Source organism: Lepidochelys olivacea (assembly GCF_965140295.1).
Source record: "Lepidochelys olivacea isolate rLepOli2 genome assembly, chromosome: 9".
In the NCBI taxonomy this organism is placed as follows: Eukaryota; Metazoa; Chordata; order Testudines; family Cheloniidae; genus Lepidochelys; species Lepidochelys olivacea.
Genome location: NC_140419.1, coordinates 40,003,085 through 40,024,740, shown reverse-complemented (window position 1 = coordinate 40,024,740; position 21,656 = coordinate 40,003,085). Strand labels below are relative to the sequence as shown.

General features: G+C 41.9%; 1 protein-coding gene across 4 annotated transcripts in view; it reads right to left on the bottom strand.

The window, feature by feature from the left end:
* The window catches only part of SPSB4 (splA/ryanodine receptor domain and SOCS box containing 4), a 320,483-nt gene that overhangs the window by 112,622 nt on the left and 186,205 nt on the right, over positions 1 to 21,656 (bottom strand). For all 4 annotated transcript variants that reach the window (XM_084638710.1, XM_084638712.1, XM_084638709.1 and 1 more), the window contains exon 2: positions 1,485 to 2,340. In XM_084638710.1, coding sequence (XP_084494836.1) covers positions 1,485 to 2,178 — 694 coding nt within the window. In that variant the 5' untranslated portion in view covers positions 2,179 to 2,340. The remainder of the gene's footprint in view (positions 1 to 1,484; positions 2,341 to 21,656) is intronic.

The following is a 21,656-nucleotide window of genomic DNA, read 5'->3' as shown; positions in this document are numbered from 1 at the left end:
TATTCAGTTTCCAAAAATAAAAAGAAGAAAGCCAAGTTGTTATAGCACACTGTCAAAAAGAACTCTTTCCAGGTTTCAAATTAATGGCTACAGAATTTTTGATCTTTTACTCTTCCTCCTTTTAAGGCACTCAAAAGTTTCATTTGATTTTTAGCCGCAGTATGCTTGTAAGGGTTCTGCTGATAAGTTTTTCTCCCCGATGGGAGTGCTATGTATATGTGTTAAAAGGTAATCTTAAACAGGGTCAAGTTCTTTAGTTATGATTTTACAGCAGCTCACACATCAAATATAAGGCTAATGAGCAGAGAATTACTTTTGGTGGAGAGAATTTAGACTATCCCATTTGAAGCAAATCTAAAGGGATATGTCCCTCCCAGAATTATTGTGTGTGAGTGAGAGAGAGCGTGCAATTTTTATTAAATTCTTCTTTACAAGAAATAGCCAATAGTCTGATTCACAACGTAAAGTTCCAGGACCAACAAACTTTTATCCAGCTAGCTATTTCGGTCACACACACTATGAATTTACGTTCATGGTTCAGGGCCAGATTGCTGGCCAGATTGTACAGCCATGGGAACCACTAAGAAGAAAGTGCCCCTTACCACCTTGAGCGGCCTGTCTGTTCCAACCCACACAGTACACGAGTGAAGCAGGCTTCAAAGAGCAGCTGCATCTACTCTCTAAACCCCCACGCACGCTCGTTGCCCACAGTGCCCAAGCAGTAGAGCTGTGCCAGCACATCAGTAGATGTTTGCTAAACTGGGTATAGGGCTTATTCTGCTCCCGGAGCTGCAAGGAAACCTGGAGGTAGGCTGTGATTTGCAAGCCAATCTCCCTTGCACTGCCACCGGAGGAGCCTATATGATCATACGGTCCTTGTTCTGGATAGTTTGTTAATTCATGATCAAGCCTCAAAATCAGAGCTAAAGAAGAATATTAAACTTCATTTTCAGAGAGGGTAACTCATCTTCTGCCGTAATCTGTCAAGAATATATGAAAAGGGACTCACTTTCAAATCATTTAAATTTCAATATCTTAAATATATTAATTTCAAATAAACCAGAACTTTACAATGAAAATGCATTAAAAGCTTTCTGGATATTTTCCCAGCCTGCCCATTTTACTGAAATAAAATGACTTTTGCAAGACTGAGATTTCCAGACGTTCTCTATGCCAGAAAACCAAAAATAAGTTAGAGAGACCGTAATTTGTTCTACAGGATTCAAAAAAAGGTCTTAGGACCTGGGTTGATATTTTGACACAATCCACAACCACACACTGCTGTCTGTGGAACAGAAGTTAATGGGAAGGAGTTTCATCAGGTTGGATAGTTTTATAGAGGGTATTTACTAACAGCAACCAGGGGTCCTCTGTCCAGCACTCTCCATTTACAATATGAGAAGGGGTTAAGAAGAAAGTTAAATAAAAAGAAGTAGTTTGGAAAAAGTTGAGATATCAGAATGCATATGTTTGATAACACTTACGATCAAGTCCATTGATGTAGCTCATTGTAATTTCACAGTGCCCCCAAACTGCACTGACTACAGGGTAAAGTTTTTTCCCTTTCAGTCCTCGGAAGGCCACTCCAAGATACTGTCCATCTACAATGAAGCTAAGCGTTCCTTCATCCATATCCAAAACTACCAATAAGGAGTCTGGGAGTACAAAAGACTCATCTGGTTCCAAAAAAACAGGATACGTCACCCCAGGTTGGTTTTTACAATTATGATAAAGTTTGTTACGTCCCAGATCCCAGCCCCATGATTCACTATTGCTACCAACCAATGATGTATATCCTACAGAATGTAATGGAGCTTCTGCTGTTGATACACCCACCACAGCATGTGTTCCTCGTTGCCTAGTGGGCCAGTGAATTTGCCAGACATGTAGGCCTCTTGTGTAGCCAACTTTGCCCCGGATGCAATCTGTGCTTTGGGCAACTGGGTGCCTATGAAAAGTTAGTTTGTCATCTTCCTTTACAAATATATTTAAAGATCGATCTTCATTGTTCCAAGCATGTTTATACTGGACCTCCAGTTGGGAAGGGGGCATATCCAGCAGCATGTCCAGGCGAGCAGGCTTGCAAAAATCTGGTCCCCTCAGCTTTCGTTTAACAGGTCTGTAAGGGGGCTCCCTCACATCCACAGACTTTATGCTCCCTGAGATTTTCTGGCCCATTTCTCGGCTGCAGATTCAGAAAGGAGAAAGAAAGGTTGACTTTGGCCCAATGTTACCTCATGAAAGCACTTTCACACTGAGCCAGGGACTCGACAAGCAGACTGGATTTATTTCTCCCGTTTGGAGCCTTTTAGCAGCAATGGTTTCAGAGAAAAAACACTCCTGAAAGAAAAACGAGAATTTTCAGTTAATTAAAGAAAGCCAGTTTATCCTCTCAAACATTTTTGAAAACGTCTTCTTATCTCAGCTAGGTTATTTTAAACAACAACAAGAACTAACATTTCTCTGCTTTTTGTTCTCTGTCCTGCAGTACTAACCAGACTGCCAGCAGGATATTCTGAGCCCACCAGCATACAGAATACAGACAGTAATTTCCTCCAATTCATAATAGGATACAGACATTCTCCACCTTCTGCCCTTCCACCCATTTAGTCTAGCCAGGGCCATAATGTCTTGTACAAGGCATATATTATTCCCCAGGAATAAGGATTAACTTCATATTCAGCTGCATAACGATTTTTTATTTACTCGTTTTGTTTCATTTTCTCACAACTAGGTCCTATGTCAGAGCTCCCTTTTCTTTCTTACTGTTCCTGTCTTTATATGACCTTACAATCCAAGGCTTTATCTTGTAACAGCAACAAACAATGCTAGTAACAAACAGCTGTGAAACTTGACTGCTTACCTTTAACATACCCTGCCCCTTCAATAAAAAGGGCACAAAACTGTCAAGCTTTATTTTCACTGAGTTTGGCGGGAGAACAAAAAGGGAAGGAGAATAGGAGGATATAAATGCAGTAATGGAGTTCTCCAAGCTATTGAAACTAAAGCATGGCAATTTCAGCTCTTTGCCAGCCACCCCCAATGGGGATATCTGGGTCAGAATGCAAGCTCTTGTGCTATGTGTGTGGTAGCGTATGTAACTGCAGTATTTCACTATTTTTAGCACAAAGAAAGGATAAGAAGCACTGGGAAGTACACATGGATTTTAGTATTCTATGCACAGGGCAGGACAACTGAGCTGGAAGAGTCCAAATATATTTAAAAGAGGGTGTTGAGGTTAATGGACACGCTCAGTAGCTGTTTCTAAAGCTGTATAGGAATGTTTCATTGTAGGCAAGACGACTGCCAGGTCACACCACTCTAGAGGCTTGAGCCAATCAGAGCACAAAGATGAGAAGGTTTATGAATATAGGAGTGGAAGGCAGCCAATTAAGTGGCTAATTGATACAGTGCCAAGAGATGTCTCTACTGTGAGGTCTCAGTCCCAAAGAGCTGTACCACTTTGTATACAGACTTGAGATTTCTGTTTTACCAACAGCTGTGGACCAGTCAACCAATAACCCAAGGACTGGAATGCTGCTATATTATGGAGATCCTGATGGTTGGTGTTTGCTGACAGAAGAAGGGAAGGAGACTGATTTTTCTCCCTTTTCTATCACATGAAAATGGAACCAGTGTAATTTCTGTTGCAGCTGGTTCTGAATGGGGACTAAAAGTAGTTTTTGGTTTTGGGGTATTTTTAAATGCAGTTAATTTTCCTCACTTATTGGAGCAGCCAATCTGTAACATTCCCGATAGCAGAAATATTTCCTTTACAAGTGTATTTTCAAAGAGATACCAAACCACTTCTTACAGCACTTAAGCGCTCGTTGCTGTGCCGCTATTCACCTGTAAACTTTCTGGAATTAATGAATAAAATAAAGAGAACTCTCATGGCTAATGAAAATATGCTGGGAAAAGCTTCCTTTCTTTTTTCTTGTATGGAGCGCTGTATTTTTCAGTGAATGCAATAAAGACTGACACCAGACCCAAAATGTCAACTCCATTGCTAGAAAGCTTACTCGCTGAGCCAAAGGAAACCAAAAAATGACCACAAAGATTCATGGAATCTGCTAATACTGAAGTGCAAGACCATAAAGAGGAGCTGGGAAAATTAAAAAGTACCTTTCCAGCCAGCAGGACAAATTCAGATACATGCACATTTCAACTTTTGTGTGAATTGGGCATGCTTGTGAGAGCACAGAAGTTGGGCCAGTGAGAAAGATTTTATACTTCAAATCTGTGCTAATGGGCGCGAGGGAGATAAAAATATTGACAGTAAAAATATGGAATATTAGTATTAAAGAGCAAATATGGTCAATTAAGTGTTTTCCTGGGAGATCTGCTGAGTAGACCGATTCTGCTTAGGTTGTTTATAAAACGTGCCTTGTTACAAGAACTTAAAAGATGTATACAATCTGAAATAAGGAGGAGAATATCAGAAGACATAAAGGGCAGTTAGTAATCCCATTGAATTTTCTATGGGAAATGGGCATCTAAATCCCGGATTTAAAAGTCTCCCCCACAAAACACAGGACTACTGTAATTTTTCTGTGGGCACAGTGAGAGGGGAATTTCTCACCAGTGCAGTGCACACACAATACTGCTGCTTGCACTCCTCAAAGCAAAGGGGCAGGGGTTTACTTGCTAATGCTAGCACTGGAAACCCCAGAGGTGACGTACCTGAGTAGACCATGGCCATAACTCCCTCCCAATGCACCAAGAATTATATCATACCAAAAACAAGCATTGCTATACCTGCATCACTGCCTATACTAGGAATTGTTACAATGTACCTATTTCAGTTTCAGATATAATTAAAGGGGTACGATTATTAGGTTATGCAAGTTTGGTATTTACTTAGTTTTGTGCAAAACTAGAGTAACATTGGGCTAATAAAAAACCAACCTTCCACACAAACTTCCTCGTGGCTGGACTTTACTAAAACTAGACAAGCCATTTACAACACACACTTTGCTTCTCTACAAAAGAAAAAGGACACTAAACTTTCTAAACTACTACATGCCACGAGGGGCCATAGTAATGGTTTCCTCAACCCACCCAGCAATATTGTTAACCTACCCAACTATACTCTTAGCCCAGCAGAAGCAGCTGTCCTATCTCGGGGCCTCTCCTTCTGCCCCTCCACCCCCAGGAACATGATTCTGTGGTGACCTAGAATCCTATTTTTGACGTCTCCGACTCAAGGAATATTTCCAACATACCTCTGAACAACATACTAATCCACAGAGACCTCCCTACCAACACTACAAAAAGAAGGATTCTAGGTGGACTCCTCCTGAAGGTCGAAACAGCAGACTGGACTTCTACATAGACTGCTTCCGCCGACGTGCACGGGCTGAAATTGTGGAAAAGCAGCATCACTTGCCCCATAACCTCAGCCGTGCGGAACACGATGCCATCCACAGCCTCAGAAACAACTCTGACATCATAATCAAAAAGGCTGACAAAGGAGGTGCTGTTGTCATCATGAATAGGTCGGAATATGAACAAGAGGGTGCTCGGCAGCTCTTCAACACCACTTTCTACAAGCCATTACCCTCTGATCCCACTGAGAGTTACCAAAAGAAACTACTGCATTTGCTCAAGAAACTCCCTGAAAAAGCACAAGATCAAATCCGCACAGACACACCCCTGGAACCCCGACCTGGGGTATTCTATCTACTACCCAAGATCCATAAACCTGGAAATCCTGGGCGCCCCATCATCTCAGGCATTGGCACCCTGACTGCAGGATTGTCTGGCTATGTAGACTCCCTCCTCAGGCCCTACGCTACCAGCACTCCCAGCTACCTTCGAGACACCACTGACTTCCTGAGGAAACTACAATCCATCGGTGATCTTCCTGATAACACCATCCTGGCCACTATGGATGTAGAAGCCCTCTACACCAACATTCCACACAAAGATGGAATACAAGCAGTCAAGAACACTATCCCCAATAATGTCACAGCTAACCTGGTGGCTGAACTTTGTGACTTTGTCCTATTTTACATTTGGGGACGATGTATACCTTCAAATCAGCGGCACTGCTATGGGTACCCGCATGGCCCCACAGCATGCCAACATTTTTATGGCTGACTTAGAACAACAACGCTTCCTCAGCTCTCGTCCCCTAACGCCCCTACTCTACTTGCACTATATTGATGACGTCTTCATCATCTGGACCCATGGAAAAGCAGCACTTGAGGAATTCCACCATGATTTCAACAATTTCCATCCCATCATCAACCTCAGCCTGGTCCAGTCCACACAAGAGATCCACTTCCTGGACACTACAGTGCTAATAAACGATGGTCACATAAACACCACCCTATACCGGAAACCTACTGACCGCTATTCCTACCTACATGCCTCCAGCTTTCACCCTGACCACACCACACGATCCATTGTCTATAGCCAAGCTCTGCGATACAACCGCATTTGCTCCAACCCCTCAGACAGAGACAAACACCTACAAGATCTCTATCAAGCATTCTTACAACTACAATACCCACCTGCGGAAGTGAAGAAACAGATTGATAGAGCCAGAAGAGTTCCCAGAAGTCACCTACTACAGGACAGGCCTAACAAAGAAAATAACAGAACACCGCTAGCCGTCACCTTCAGCCCCCAACTAAAACCCCTCCAATGCATTAAGGATCTACAACCTATCCTGAAGGATGACCCAACACTCTCACAAATCTTGGGAGACAGGCCAGTCCTTGCCTTCAAGCCCCTAACCTGAAGCAAATACTCACCAGCAACCACATACCACACAACAGAACCACTAACCAGGAACCTATCCTTGCAACAAATCCCGTTGCCAACTGTGCCCACATATCTATTCAGGGGACACCATCACAGGGCCTAATAACATCAGCCACACTATCAGAGGCTCATTCACCTGCACATCCACCAACGTGATATATGCCATCATGTGCCAGCAATGCCCCTCTGCCATGTACATTGGTCAAACTGGACAGTCTCTACGTAAAAGAATAAATGGACACAAATCAGATGTCAAGAATTATAACATTCATAAACCAGTCGAAGAACACTTCAATCTCTCTGGTCATGCGATTACAGACATGAAGGTCGCTATCTTAAAACAAAAAAACTTCAAATCCAGACTCCAGCGAGAGACTGCTGAATTGGAATTCATTTGCAAATTGGATACAATTAACTTAGGCTTGAATAGAGACTGAGAGTGGCTAAGTCATTATGCAAGATAACCTATTTCCCCTTGTTTTTTCCTCCCCCCTCCGACGTTCTTGTTAAACCCTGGATTTGTGCTGGAAATGGCCCACCTTGATCATCATACACATTGTAAGGAGAGTGGTCACTTTAGATAAGCTATTACCAGCAGGAGAGTGGGGTTGGGGGAGGTATTTTTTCATTCTTTGTGTGTATAAAAAGATCTTCTACACTTTCCACAGTATGCATCCGATGAAGTGAGCTGTAGCTCACGAAAGCTTATGCTCAAATAAATTAGTTAGTCTCTAAGGTGCCACAAGTACTCCTTTTCTTTTATTGGGCTAAAACAGTGTTTTTTGTAACCTCATACTGATACTAAATAATTTGATCTTACCTGGACGCATTTTACCATTGGGTTAAAAAGGACACAGGATTGAACCATGTTACAATCTTGCTGTTACTGATGCTCCAAAGATTGTGAAGGGCACTAACTTAGTGGTTCTGCTCAAATTCATCCTTCCAGCAATTCCCTACTCTCACCAGCCTTAACATGTTACCTCTGCTCTGTTACACAACTCTGCATATCTACAAAGTCATTCCCTTTATTATTACTGTGAGGCAGCCTATGTCACAAGGCCAGCGGAAGGCATGTTTGTTTAATCAAATACCACTGGACTGGAGCAGTTGAATGAAAAATTGAAGACTTAAAAAATACGCTGTTACATTTAATCACCTATACTAGAAAAATTTAGGTTTTTCACATTGTGATGCAGTCTTACATCCTTTCTTGGAGACAATCTGCACTGTAATTTTTCTATTACACAGATATTTTGAAATTACTGCAACATGTGTAGGTTCCATTGCAGCATTTTTACATAGCTCTTGTACAGTACTAGCAATGGATCGTACTGATTCATAATTTATAGGCACATAATCTTGCATTCTGGATCAGTTAGCATTAAATATTACACACGTGAAAAAGGATGAAAACTTTATTCAGGTCACAAATCAAGCACTCAAAATTTAGGAAATGTTATGAATTAAGGTTGCCCTTGCAACCTCAGTGTGACTTCTTTGAGCATATGCATTACAATATAGGTTTGTAATCATTACAACCACATCTTCCATGGGACCCGTTTCATTCAGTGCATGGGATGGATTTGCACTGCAAATGAATAGTGAAAGAGATTGCTGTTGTCTGTAGGACCCCTGCCTCATTTATTGCAGAATCTGGAAGTAGGGTTGCCAACTTTCTAATCTCACAAAACCAAAAACACTCTTGCCCCGCCCCTTCTCCGAAAACGCGACCCCATCACTTCATTCCCTCCTCCCTCTGTTGCTTGCTCTCCCCTACCCTCACTCACTGGGCTGGGGCTGGAGTGAGGGGCTCAGGGGTGGGGCCAGGAATGAGGGGCTCAGGAGGGGGCTCTAGGCAGGGGGTTAGGGTCCCGGGGTGCCCAGGGATGAGGGATTTGAGATGTAGGAGGGGGCTCAAGGCTGGGGCAGGGGGTTGGGTTCAGGAGGGTGTGCGGACTCCAGTAGGGAGTTTGGATGCAGGAAGGGGCTCAGGGCTGGAGCAGAGGATTGGGGTACAGGCTCTTGGAGGGGGTTCGGGTATAGAAAGGGGGTTCCGACCTGGGGAAAGAGTGTTGGGGTGCAGGCTCCAGCCAGGCAGCGTTTACCTCCGGTGGTTCCCGATCAGCAATTCAACGGAGCTAAGACAGGCTCCCTGCCTGCCCTGGTTCCACGTAGCTCCCAGAAGCAGCCACCATATCTGGCTCCTACGGGCAGGGGTGGCCAGGCAGTTCTACGTGGTGCGCGCTGCCCGCGCCCACAGGCACCCACCCCAGCAGCTCCCATTGGCCATGTTTTTTACCTCCATGAAAGCTTGACGCCTTCTGCCTAGTCTTCTCCAACCTGTCCCTGACTCAACCGTGGCTCTGCATCCCATACTCCTCCTCTAGACAGTCCCAATTTCCATTTATGATGTTTCTCATCCCAGTCCCAGGCCCTTTGCCTAGAAAGTAGTAGCCTCAACTCTATGGACTCACTATCTCCGTTTCCTTGCCAATCATTCCCAGTAGCCCTCAGTTCCTGGTCTCAGTCCCTTCTACCAGCCAACCTTAGTTCTCCCCCAGCCCACCACCATCACCATCACCCAGCACTCTTAGGCACCAGGTCAGATCTGTCTTATTACAACCACCACCTTCCCCCCGCCCCAACTCACTCACTGTTTCCTAGCCTAGGCCGTCCTAGTCTCCAACCTACTCCAATTCCTAGTTCCAGCTTCCCCCTCGCAACTGCCAGCCTCTTGCCCCAGTCTCTTCCAACCCCACCTCTAATTCTTTCTCCTCTGCATTCAAATCAAGCAGCTTCCTTCTCCATGATGACAGGGCACAACTGGCAGGGCATTGATCACACAATGCTCCCTGCTCTCAGTGTCAGTAATCAGCCACAGCCTGCAAAAGCCTAGAGCAACAATTGCATGGAAAGTCTTGCTTAGCCTCAGGCTGGAGCATGACCAATGCAGTTGGAATTTAGCTGCTAAAAATCTTAAGAGTCTCTAACAATCATACACAACCTTATACATTGTGCATTAACGCTTATACATTGACCACATTTGGGTGGATTTTCACAGATATAGCATAAGTCACATCCCTGACACACAGATCACCTCCTGCTAAGTTTTGAGTCCCTGCTCCAAAACCTGGGGATGCTAGAGCTTCTCAAAGAAAAGGTCACCATATCTTAACATCTCTAGCCTTGTTCTTAAAAATGGCTGAAGCATTTTGGCTGAAATTTTCCAGAAGAATACATGCTGAGGCAGTCACTCTGAATGGAATCTTTCATCCCAAATAGTTCAAATTTGGTAAAATGATAAGCAAGGTCTTAATTATGGGAGATAGCAGGCAAGCTTAGTAATAGAAGGTGCTAGCAAACCTACTTAATGTATAGCTAGATTACAATTATGTCCAGGGCACCATGCCAGCTGAGATTGTTCAAATTCACTTCAGCAATTGCTCCTGCATAAAATTACCCTTTGGTCTGCCCACAGGTTGAGAACTCTGTAGGGGCTGCTGGGGAAACATGCCAGTCGGGACTCTTGTTCTCCTTGCTCTCACTTGCAGAATGAGAGAAGTGCTATTTATGGGAGTGCTCCTGAACTAGATCAAGTGGAAAATACAGAGCAAAAGAGGACCCAACAGTATAGTATTCCCCGAGTCCTCCTCTGTCCTCTCCATGGTCAAACTCAGCATTCCCAGACAGAGAATGGAGAAGTGGTTCTCCTTTTGTGTGTTATATTAATACCCAAAAAATAAAATATATCTCGGGCCTCAGCTTTTATTAATGTTTTTCTCTAGTCATGGTGTTCTGGATTATGGGAATTAAACAGTAGTAGAAACCCTTCAGCATTTTTCCAGACATCTTAAATATTATGGCCATGTCTTTACAGTTAAGATTGAGTGTAGGCTTCCACTCTACAACCCTCGCTTTTGATAGCAGTAACTGATTTATGGGAGACTTGGGCTGCTTTTTAAAAAAAAAAAAAAAAATAGGACACATGAAGAATTTTGGAGTGTAGAATTAGAGTAGCTTCTATGATGCTTAAATCAAAAAACTGTTTTTCGCCCACACTCCAGCATCTCCTGATTTTTCATTTCACATGTTCCGAGCTCCTAATATCTTACAGACTGAATGCAAGGAGTCTCTCATACAAAAGGCATCGTCTAGGGCAAAATTATATAGGCATTTTATCCCTATGAATGGAGTTACAGGGAGAAAGAAGGGATCAAGCTGGACAAGTTGGTTTTGTTACTTATTTCATTGTCTCCAATTACCTCTGTATAAAACCTTTACATCAGCTACTGTACTTGTACCATACTGTACTTACCTTCGTATGGCACCACCACACCTAGTCCTTCAAATGACCACATTTCTTATCTGTGCCTAACCACTAAAACAGTTTTTATATGTAAACTTGTGTATTTACGGATCTTTGTGTCCTTAAATATTTTTTTTAAAACCTATTAATTTCTAAGTTTTAGTTTTTATTTTGAATGCTTTTTCTATTCATATTATGCTACTGCAGAAACCTCATCATATCAGAGAACATGGGAATCTTGTCAAGGGATTCAGTTCTGATAGCACAATATAAATAAGACCCTGATCATATCCATCTAAAGCCATTATCTCTTTCATTTTCTATACTTTAACAATAACATTAAATTTCATCAACAGTTACTTTGCTGAGAACTTTTTTAAGTGCCAGTATCTGAAAAAATATTCCTTTCATGAAAACCTAAGCAGAAGGGGTTGGGGGAGAGAAGGAACATGTTAAGAATTCATTTTCAGTGCAACTATTGGGAAATTGGAGATATTGTGTTGAGAAAGATGCATCTAATTCCTATAGCCTAAAATATTTGTTTCATAATTTCACATTCATGCCACACTTTGTCAGGAAATGATTAGATTAAGAATACTGCACACAGCTGAGAGCTAGCCAAGTCCAAGCAAGGAAAAAAAGTGTCAATTTCACTTTCCAGTGCCCTCATGGAGTCTGCCAAGATATTTAGGGATATTATTCACATCAATAGGGAAATTGCAGTTTAAAAGAGGCTTGAGGGATGTTACGTAACTGTTAAAAATGCTGACTGATTTATACAGTTAAGTATTTCAGTATCAGTACAACGTGCAAATGTTACTAAATAAAGGAATTTTCTTTTTGACGTTTTAGTTTCAGCATTTACAATTACACTTCCCCATCCTTCCAGACTATGAGGAACTCTAATTAGACATACAGCAAACTTGAACATACATATTGTTGTGACACCACAGTTGAAAATGAAAGTAAGAACATGCTGTAACTTATGTTAATGCCACTACACTGTTGCTTGCTTAGAAAAAGGAAGCCATGTGAGTTCAGCCCAACACCACTGACAAATAAAGTCGCACATCAGTGCGAACAATTGGAGTGCAAACTTCCCACAATGCCCTACCAGGGTTCTTTAGGAAGACCCCTCTAGGAGGGAGAGGATCATAGAATATCAGGGTTGGAAGGGACCTCAGGAGGTCATCTAGTCCAACCCCCTGCTCAAAGCAGGACCAATCCCCAACTAAATCATCCCAGCCACGGCTTTGTCAAGCCTGACCTTAAAAATATCTAAGGAAGGAGATTCCACCACCTCCCTAGGTAACGCATTCCAGTGTTTCACCACCCTCCTAGTGAAAGGATATTTCACTGTGTGCGCAGTCAGTGCTTGATTTCCTGGGAGGCTATCAACAAAAGTCACAAGCAGTTGCCAAGTCTATTAAATCATTATAAAAGGCATGCAAATGACAACAGTTTTCACTGACTAATGACACATGCCAAACTGCTGTATCCCATTACTTCTGTCCTGAACCTTTCCCAAAAAGCCTTCAATTACTGTGTCTAACTTGCATCACCACCAGATCACTCACTCCCACTATCTATTCACTTATCAACAATATTGATGTTGGTCTGGACTGTCTTAGACCATTACTCCATACATTTCTGAGTTTTACTTCAGGGAAATAAAATTAAACTATATTTATATTAATGTCTCTTTATAACCCCCACCACACACGAGAGAAGCACATTAACAGTATTGAGCAGACACCCAAGATCAATATCTTTTTTTTGTTGTTGTTCTTTAGGGGTATGGGCTTGGAGGGCTATACCCTATTCAATAACTTAGAAAACATAAGTATTTATGAACAGCTGCCATTCCTCTGACTGATTAAGAAATAACATTAGTGGGCTCCCAAAGGAGCCTCATTAAGTCCTTTTTAGTTGAAATAGCGAGTAGAGGTGAAGACAAGGGTGATAGAAATTTAACAGGAGGGGAGGAATCTGCAGGTTTTCTTTTTGTAGCTGTGATGTAATTAATGATTAAGACAAGTCCCACTGTAATTTTGCTACCTGGTCAGATATTTTTCAGAAGCTCTCAACTACTTCTCCCATCCCACACAAACAAAAAAAACCCTAGAATTTTGTTTTGTAGAAATAAGTATTACTGAGTTTCAGCTAGAAATTATGGTTATAGTCTACACAGCAAAAAAACAAAAAAACAAAACAAAATCAAACCACACCTCCAACAGCAGCGAGTCTCAGAGCTCAAGTCTACAGAACCATGCTTGCGCTACAGAGCTAAAAATAGCTAGGTAGACATTCCAGTTTGGGCTCTGAAGCCCAGGAAAGGGGGTGGGCTCATTCTACAGCATGAGCCAGAACATCTACATGGCTAATTTTAGCACGATAACACGAGCCCCAGAAGCCGAAGTCTGTAGACCCAACCTCTGAGACTTACTGTCACCAATTATTTTTTGCAGTGTAGACATGCCCTACATGGTCAAAGATTTAGACTAAACCCATCAATGTTCATGACACACACACACACAAAGTTACTTCCAGCAATTTCTTCCAGCCTATTGCAATAAGCATGACAGATGTTATCTGGTACTATTTTTTGGCTCAGTATCAACATCCAAAGAAATGCATAGTAGGGAAGTACAATTAGTATTTAGATGTGTTTTTCAAACCTTTTCTTTAGAATTCCTTAAATATATAACCATCCAGTTCTAGTATTGAGAAAAACACTCTACCTCAATAGGAAACACCTGTGACACAAGCACAGTGGTGTTCTCAAGAGCAGTGTTGCAGTCCCCAGAAGAGGGGAATGCTTAAAAGGAAAGCAGAAGTTTATTGTAATTGATGCTTGACTTCTACCCCAGCTGCTATGAATTCTTTGGATTTGAAGAACCAGAATAGGGATACAAGAGTTTAACTGGTTAACTGATAATCTTCATGCTTATCAGTTTCTGTTAACGGTTGAACTCTGCCCAGGGTCCCGGCTGCTGGCCCCGCGTGACCGGGGTCTCTCCGAGGCTCTGCTGCCGCGGTGCCTGGAGCTCTGATGCTGCCCACCATCCCTGTGCACCTGGCATCCCGGCTGCTGCGCTGGGGCTCTGCTGCCTCCCAGGATGCTAATCCTGTGGCTGAGATCCATCCCGGGCTGCCGGTATGCCAGGTGGCAGCGGGGACCCCCAGGCGCGGGGGCAACAGCGGGGACCCATGTAAGATGTGGTGATGCTGCAGCACTTCCCTCACCCCTAGTTCCCATGGTAAACATTTAACCGTGTAACCGATAGAATTTTAATCTGTTACATGGTTACTGTTTTTACACTTCTTTACATCCCTAATCCAGAACTTGACATCCATCTACTTTTATTCAAAAATTTCAAGAAAATGTGAACCCACACGCTACACACCAAGGCTAGGAGAGTAATGGTGCTCAGTAAACGCAACAGAATAATCAGACTAAGACTCCCAGACTTACAGGCCCATTGTGGCAGCAAAAGCCATGATAAAGCTGGCCTTGCCAACCTCTTGAGAATTCCCCCCACTACAAAGGAATCCTGGAATGGTTGAACAATGCCACAGCAGCTGCTGCATTACCCGTTCCCTAGCCACTGGTGCAGAGGACATGCCATGAGGCATCCCCATTCCACAGTGAGCCTCAGCTGTCTGAAACTCTCTGCCCATAGCCGTCCAAGAGTCAAAGTTAGAGCAACATTGATTTGTCACTAACTTAAGCTGAGGGTCCAGGCCAGAGTAGACAATGCCCAGGATCTGGGAGCCGTAAAAGTAGCTTATTATATCAGAGCACAGACTGGCCACATTGAGGAACTGGCCTTCAGTGATTAATAATGCCAAGAGGTTTTAAGGTTTTTCTCCCCTGCTCCAAGACAAAAAGCCAGGTTAGATTTTCATTTATACACATTTGATTAAAATTTACAATTCCCGTTAGACAGTATATTTTTTTCAATTTCTATTTATAACAAACATACAAAACCTCAGAAAGTCCAGCCAGAGTCAGACTACAAGGCAACATTCAGCACAATCAGGTAGTAACACAAACAAACACACATCCTCTCTTCTAACTCGCCTAAAAGTCTTGGAAAAAAAGTTCCTTTGGGAACACAGGCTTCATAGTCTAAGGACTAGTCTACACTACCACGCTACATTGGTCGGTGCAGCTGCGCCACCGTAGCACATCTGGTGAAGACATGCTTTGCTGGTGGGAGAGCGCTCTCCCCTCGGCATTACTCCACCTCAATGAGAGCCTGAAGCTATGGCAGGAGAGGGTCTCCCGCCAACTTAGAGCTGATGTGGACAGTGCTTAGGTTGACGTAACTTGTGTTGCTCGAGGGGTGGCTTTTTCACACCAAGTGACATAAGTTACATCAGTGGTAGCGTAGACAAGCCCTTATACAGGAGTAGCAATGACAGGTTTCAGAGTAACAGCTGTGTTAGTCTGTATTCGCAAAAAGAAAAGGAGTACTGGTGGCACCTTAGAGACTAACCAATTTATTTGAGCATAAGCTTTCGTGAGGTACAGCTCACTTCATTGGATGCATACTGTGGAAAGTGTAGAAGATCTTTTTATACACACAAAGCATGAAAAAATGTGCGTTTACCACTACAGAAGGTTTTCTCTCCCCCCACCCCACTCTCCTGCTGGTAATAGCTTATCTAAAGTGATTACTCTCCTTACAATGTGTAAGTTGGGCCATTAAAATCAAGTTGGGCCATTTCCAGCACAAATCCAGGGTTTAACATTACCTATTTCCCCTTGTTTTTTCCTTCCCCCCTCCCCCCCCAGACGTTCTTGTTAAACCCTAGATTTGTGCTGGAAATGGCCCACCTTGATCATCATACACATTGTAAGGAGAGTGATCACTTTAGATAAGCTATTACCAGCAGGAGAGTGGGGTGGGGGGAGGTATTTTTTCATGCTTTGGTGTGTATAAAAAGATCTTCTACACTTTCCACAGTACGCATCCAACAAGTGAGCTGTAGCTCACGAAAGCTTATGCTCAAATAAATTGGTTAGTCTCTAAGGTGCCATAAGTATTCCTTTCCTTTTTAGGAGCAGCAATGTGATGAGGATCCTTTATATAATATAATGCAGGGGGAAACTTTTAAGAGAGAAATGGGTTATGTAAAAACAGCCCCAAAGTAGAGCCATAGGTGCTGATGGCTGTCAATTTTGAATGGGGGTTAAAAAGTCAGTAGGGGGAAGGGTAGGCAAGTCCCAGCACATGAGCTGAAAGAAAAAGACTTTGGCTGGATTTAAAGACTTGACTCTGTCCCCGAGGACAGAGGAAAGGGACTATTATGGAATAGACTGACTCTCAGACCCACAGAATATAGAGGTCTGGGGTAAGACAGACTCCTGGGAATGAGACTTGAGGGACATCTTTTCTTGTATTTAAAATCCTTCTTTCTTGTTATGATTTGTTCCTACTATTCAGAACAACAATGCTTTGTTTTAAGGAGGCCGTGTTGGGTCACTTTATTCACGGCTGGTTGCAAGGTCCCAAAATGGGTGGGGAGCGGGAAACCCACAGGTACCACATTCAGTCAGACTCTCTGTGAAAGCACAGTTGATGCACAGGGTGCCATAGCCTGGGACTTGATTTAAGAACAGGAGAATTGTGGGATTCCACCCCAGAAAAGTTAAGGGCTTGAGGCCTAAGACCTCAAAAGCCAGAGAAGAGGTCAGAGGGGCAGTTAGCATAGTAACCATGATAGCACTGTTTGAGGTGTACAGCGAACTGAGCATGTTCTTAGAGCACTAGAAAAGCTGACCAGCTTAATTTTGACCACAGAGATTGTTTTTAAATTATACTGATTTACTGCATATTTTGACCGATGTTTGGTCCATTTGCCAAACCGGGAGTAAATGGTAATAGTAGTACTGTAATCCTTGGGACATTTTAAATTTCATTGTGCTATAGATAAAATTTTAATGCTGTTTACATATTCAGGGAAATGACATTTAACAAGAGGGATGAATACTGTGGGAAAGATACTAACATTCATGTCTTGCTCAATTCCTAAAGGAATGCAAGTCACAAAAACCCTACGGATGTACTTCCATAAAGGCTACATTTTTGTAGCATTACACAACAAGCTAACTCCTCAAAATTCAAGATAAACATGCTAACTTAAACTTGCCATTAAAATAGACTATATACTTATCTGCTCTGTATTAGGATAATATGAAATGCAGTATGTGACACCAAAATGTAGATTTAGTTTAGTCATACGAAGAATTCAAAAGAGAATGTGAGTAAGCTGTGAATACAGCGTTGTGTATATTTTTAAATACTTTCCATCTACTGTATCTGGGAACTGTAGACATCAGTCTATTTATCTATTTTTAAATCTTGTTTCTCTCTTCTGCTGACCTTTCAGGCAATTTCACATCTAGAACTGGAAACTGGTTTTTGATGCAAATAAGGTTTTTTGGGCGGGAGGGGTGTGGGGGGAAACAATGCTGCAGTAAAAGGAACATTTCCCAAATGATGTGTTGCAAGTCATTTGGATTAGAGCTACAGTAATTTGAATAAGGACGAAAAATCAAGTCTAGTATGATGATGATACACAAGATCAGTCATATTTTGACCACACGAGTACTAGTTCTAAAATGTGCAGCTCTTTTTAGATGAAGCTATCTAGAAGTTGCAGAGTCTGGTTCCTTTTATGGTAATTAATCAGTTTAAGTTACTCAAAGAAAATGTGAATTTTCACCATACCTGAAACGTAAGTATTCCAATCCCTGTACTTTATACACATGCATTACTTTATTATTCTTTGTTTCAACTCTAGACATCTAAGAGCTGGAGAACTCCATCTATTAATCAGAATTACACAAACCTACTTGTCACATTTTTTGTGGAAGACTGAAGTTGAAATTCATTTATATTTTTTTCCCCTCCGCTATTCTCAAAACCATGTCCTGAATAGGAAAAAAAAAGTCCCTTTTGCAGCTATAGCATGAGAAACATTAATTTTTACTTGCAATTTAACAGCATTTTGTAACCAACACCAATTCAAAGTCTAAAATCTGTTTTTTCACTTTGATGCCTTTCGGAAACTACAAAGAAGAATGTTGGCTTTTTCTGAAGTCCCCAATTACATTTTCCATACCCTTGGGTAACAAATAGTTCAGTTCTCATCCTCCAAGCATCTCTCTAATAAGTATTTTCCTTTCTCTCCCCCCCTCCCCAAAATAACCACCTGAATTTTAAAATGTCAGGTTTACACTGAAATGAGGCTACAGAAAGCAAAGGAACACGTGAAAGTTTTAATACTAAACTTAAAATGATGTTTCCATCCCATACTCTGCAAAAGTTACAAGTATTTCCATTTTGGATTTCAATTGGAATTACTGATTTTTAGTGAGGATGGGCATCAGAAAAACACACGATACTCTCATCTCTATAATGCAAGGAGAATTTAAAACTTCTCAATTTCTCTTTGGACACAGATACTCTTCAATAGAGACTTCCTTAAGACTTCAGTTTTACTTTTCATGCTGTCGTATTTTCTTTTCAATAGAATTTTTCCCCTTATGATTTAAAAAGAAAAAAATGTTTAAAATCTTTACAAATTTAGCCTGATTTTCACATAAAAAAGGTCTCCATTTTGGGAGGGGGAGGAGTTGTTTTTAATTATTTTCCCAAGCCATTCACTGTGAGCACAGAATTGTGAGTTTTTTACATGCACAAATGGATGACCAGTTTGAAAAAAATCAGGGTCACATATTTCACTTGCTAAATATTCTTAAAGCAATTTGCATGCAGGTGCACAAGACCGCAGCATGCCTATTTCTAAAATGGGCACTATTAATTAGAATCTGGTTAGCGGACAGTGGTAAGAGTGAATGAGATCTGACTGCATTCTAAGAAGAGGAGGACTGGAAACAAAGGCCAGGAGATACCAGGCAGCCTGGTTAGGAGACGTGCCTAGACTCCCTTCCCTAGTTTGAGCACTTACCAGATAAAAGTGTGCAGAGGTTTTGGCTTGAGGGAGAGTGAGCATTCACCTCTCAGTCATCCTGGCAATAGTGTAGGCACTACTGCTGAAAAAAAAATCAGTGACCTCAGCTCCTTCCCACCCATCCTATGGCATCTCAAGACCTTGGAAAAAGGAGTGCAAGAAATGAATGGCCAAGTAACTTCTCTTTTTTCCTCTCTTGAGGTACAGTGATTGGTCGTCTAGCCCCACGTGAATACTGAATGACCACTACAGATTATCAGGTTGAAGGAGTATGTACTACTCCAGGTATTTGGGTTTCCTCTAATGCACAGGGAGCCATTGTAGGATGGGCTGGAAAGTAATACAGAAGGGAAAGGCAGCTATGTAGTAGCATCATCCACAGTGTAGGTACCTGCTGGGGTGACCAGATGGCAAAATGTGAAAAATCAGGACAGGGTGGGGGTAATAGGAGCCTATATAAGGAAAAGACCCAAAAATCGGGACGGTCCCTATAAAAATCAGGACATCTGGTCACTAGTACCTGCAAACCTTCAGAGGGAAGGTGGGAGATGACCTCCATTCATAGAGAAGGGAAGGGAAGCATGAAGATGCGGGAGAAGTCAGACAAGAGCATTATGCAGTAACTTAGCACCAGATCCTCAACAGGTGTTATTCTATGTAGCTCTGCTGAAATTAATGGAAGTAAATGAATTTAAACCAGCCGAGGCTCTGGCTCTCAGTGCAAAATCTAACAGTACATCATTATGTCTCATAAATAGGACCCTACCAAATTCACGGTCCATTTTGATCAATTTCATGGCCAGAGGGTTTTTTAATTGGTCAAGTTCACATTTTCAGGTGTCTGGATTGTGGGAGGTGGATAGGGAAGGAAAGAGTGAAGAGGAGCACCCCGAAGGCATCATGGCAGAGTCCATTGCTACACATCATGAAGGTTCTTCAGGCTGACCAAGTTCCACACAAGCTAGCTCTACTCCCACAGATCTTTACTGTCCACATCAGCCACATGGGTTTTAACATTTGGTTAAGACACTTCTTTGAACTTCTCTCACTTTCCTACAGTTTCAGAAATAAATCTGGCAGAGTCAGCTACTGCTGATTTACAATTTTGAGGGCCTATGATTTCCTATAACAATTTGCTAGATATACTCCTCTTAAGTAGTCTCAACAGGACTCCTAGAATAATGATGATGGACGTTGTTATTTATATGTATTACAGTAGTGCCTAGGGACCAAATACTGATGATGCTGTGCCTTTATTTCTATAACATTTAAAGCTCTTATTTTGTGATCTTCTTGGAATGTCCAGAATATCCTGCCCTTTGGATTTTTTAGATCTTTGACTACTTTTTACAATTGAAATCAAAACACAGCATATGACTAATGCCTATCATATGGTATCTCAGTTGGTGGGCCAGGAGCAAAGATGTCCGATACATAATTGAAGAGAACCCTTAAGAGACTGCTCCTAACAGATTTAACAAGGATGCCTTTAATAGTTACAATGCCAAACTTTACTGGCAAAACATTTTGTGGTTCTAGCAAAACATGACAGACAATAGCTGACGAGGCCACCCCCTGGACCTCCCATGAATCTGGATGGACTGACATAAAGATGCCTACAAAAATAGTTGTGCCTAGCTAATCATTAGAGTTCTAATCCAAACTTCTGCATATCACATAGGACAGATCATAAAGACAATCATGGCTCAGTCCTGCTCTCTCAACACAAAGTTTAAGATCCCAGATAATACATTTGCACACACTTGCACAGAAGCAGACTACATGAGTGAGAGCAATCACATACTAGAAAGCAAGATCAACTTGTTCCTCAAATATCCTTCAGTCTGATGTTTGACAATGGCTAGCTACTAAGATCCTACATTTTTTTAGGTACCACCTTCTCATATTCAGGCAACCCTGGTAGCTTCACATTTCAATGTGGGGGGAGAGAGAAGAAAACTACCTATGTGAGGTCTGAGCGCTCTACCAAAGCACAAACAATAAGTAGAAAGTGTTCTCTCAAACATTCTTCAGTCAACCTCTGCCTCTCTCTCACGCACAAAAGGGATCAAAGATCTACACTGAAGCCAGTTGCTAATAGAAAACAATTATGCTGATTGATGGGAATGAAAGAGAAAATATTGCAAAAGAAAAAGGACTGCATAGTTCTAAGTGAAAAAGGCTGTGAATTGATTATAAAGTACTTACAAAATCCTGCTTTATAGACTTGAGGAATGCATGTGACTACTTAGGAATCAGAAAATTTTTCAGCATGAGAATCTGAGAAGAGAAAAAGCTTCTGAGGAGTTATAAAGGTTACAACCAAGTTTCTCCCCATGATGGGATCCTTGACTCTCACTGAAGTCACAGGAAATCCCATGCATTCATAAGGGCAAAATTTGTCTGATCTTGCAATGGTAACAAGGAGCAAGTAACATGGTAAAAAGCATGTTTAGAGACAAGAGGACCAAGCCAGATTTAGGGAAAAGACGGCCTTTCAAGCAGAACTAGATTAGAAAGTCCATGCATCTTTAAAAGGAGTGGGGAGGACTAACAATTACAAGATGTTTTATATGTTAAAAATCAGAGA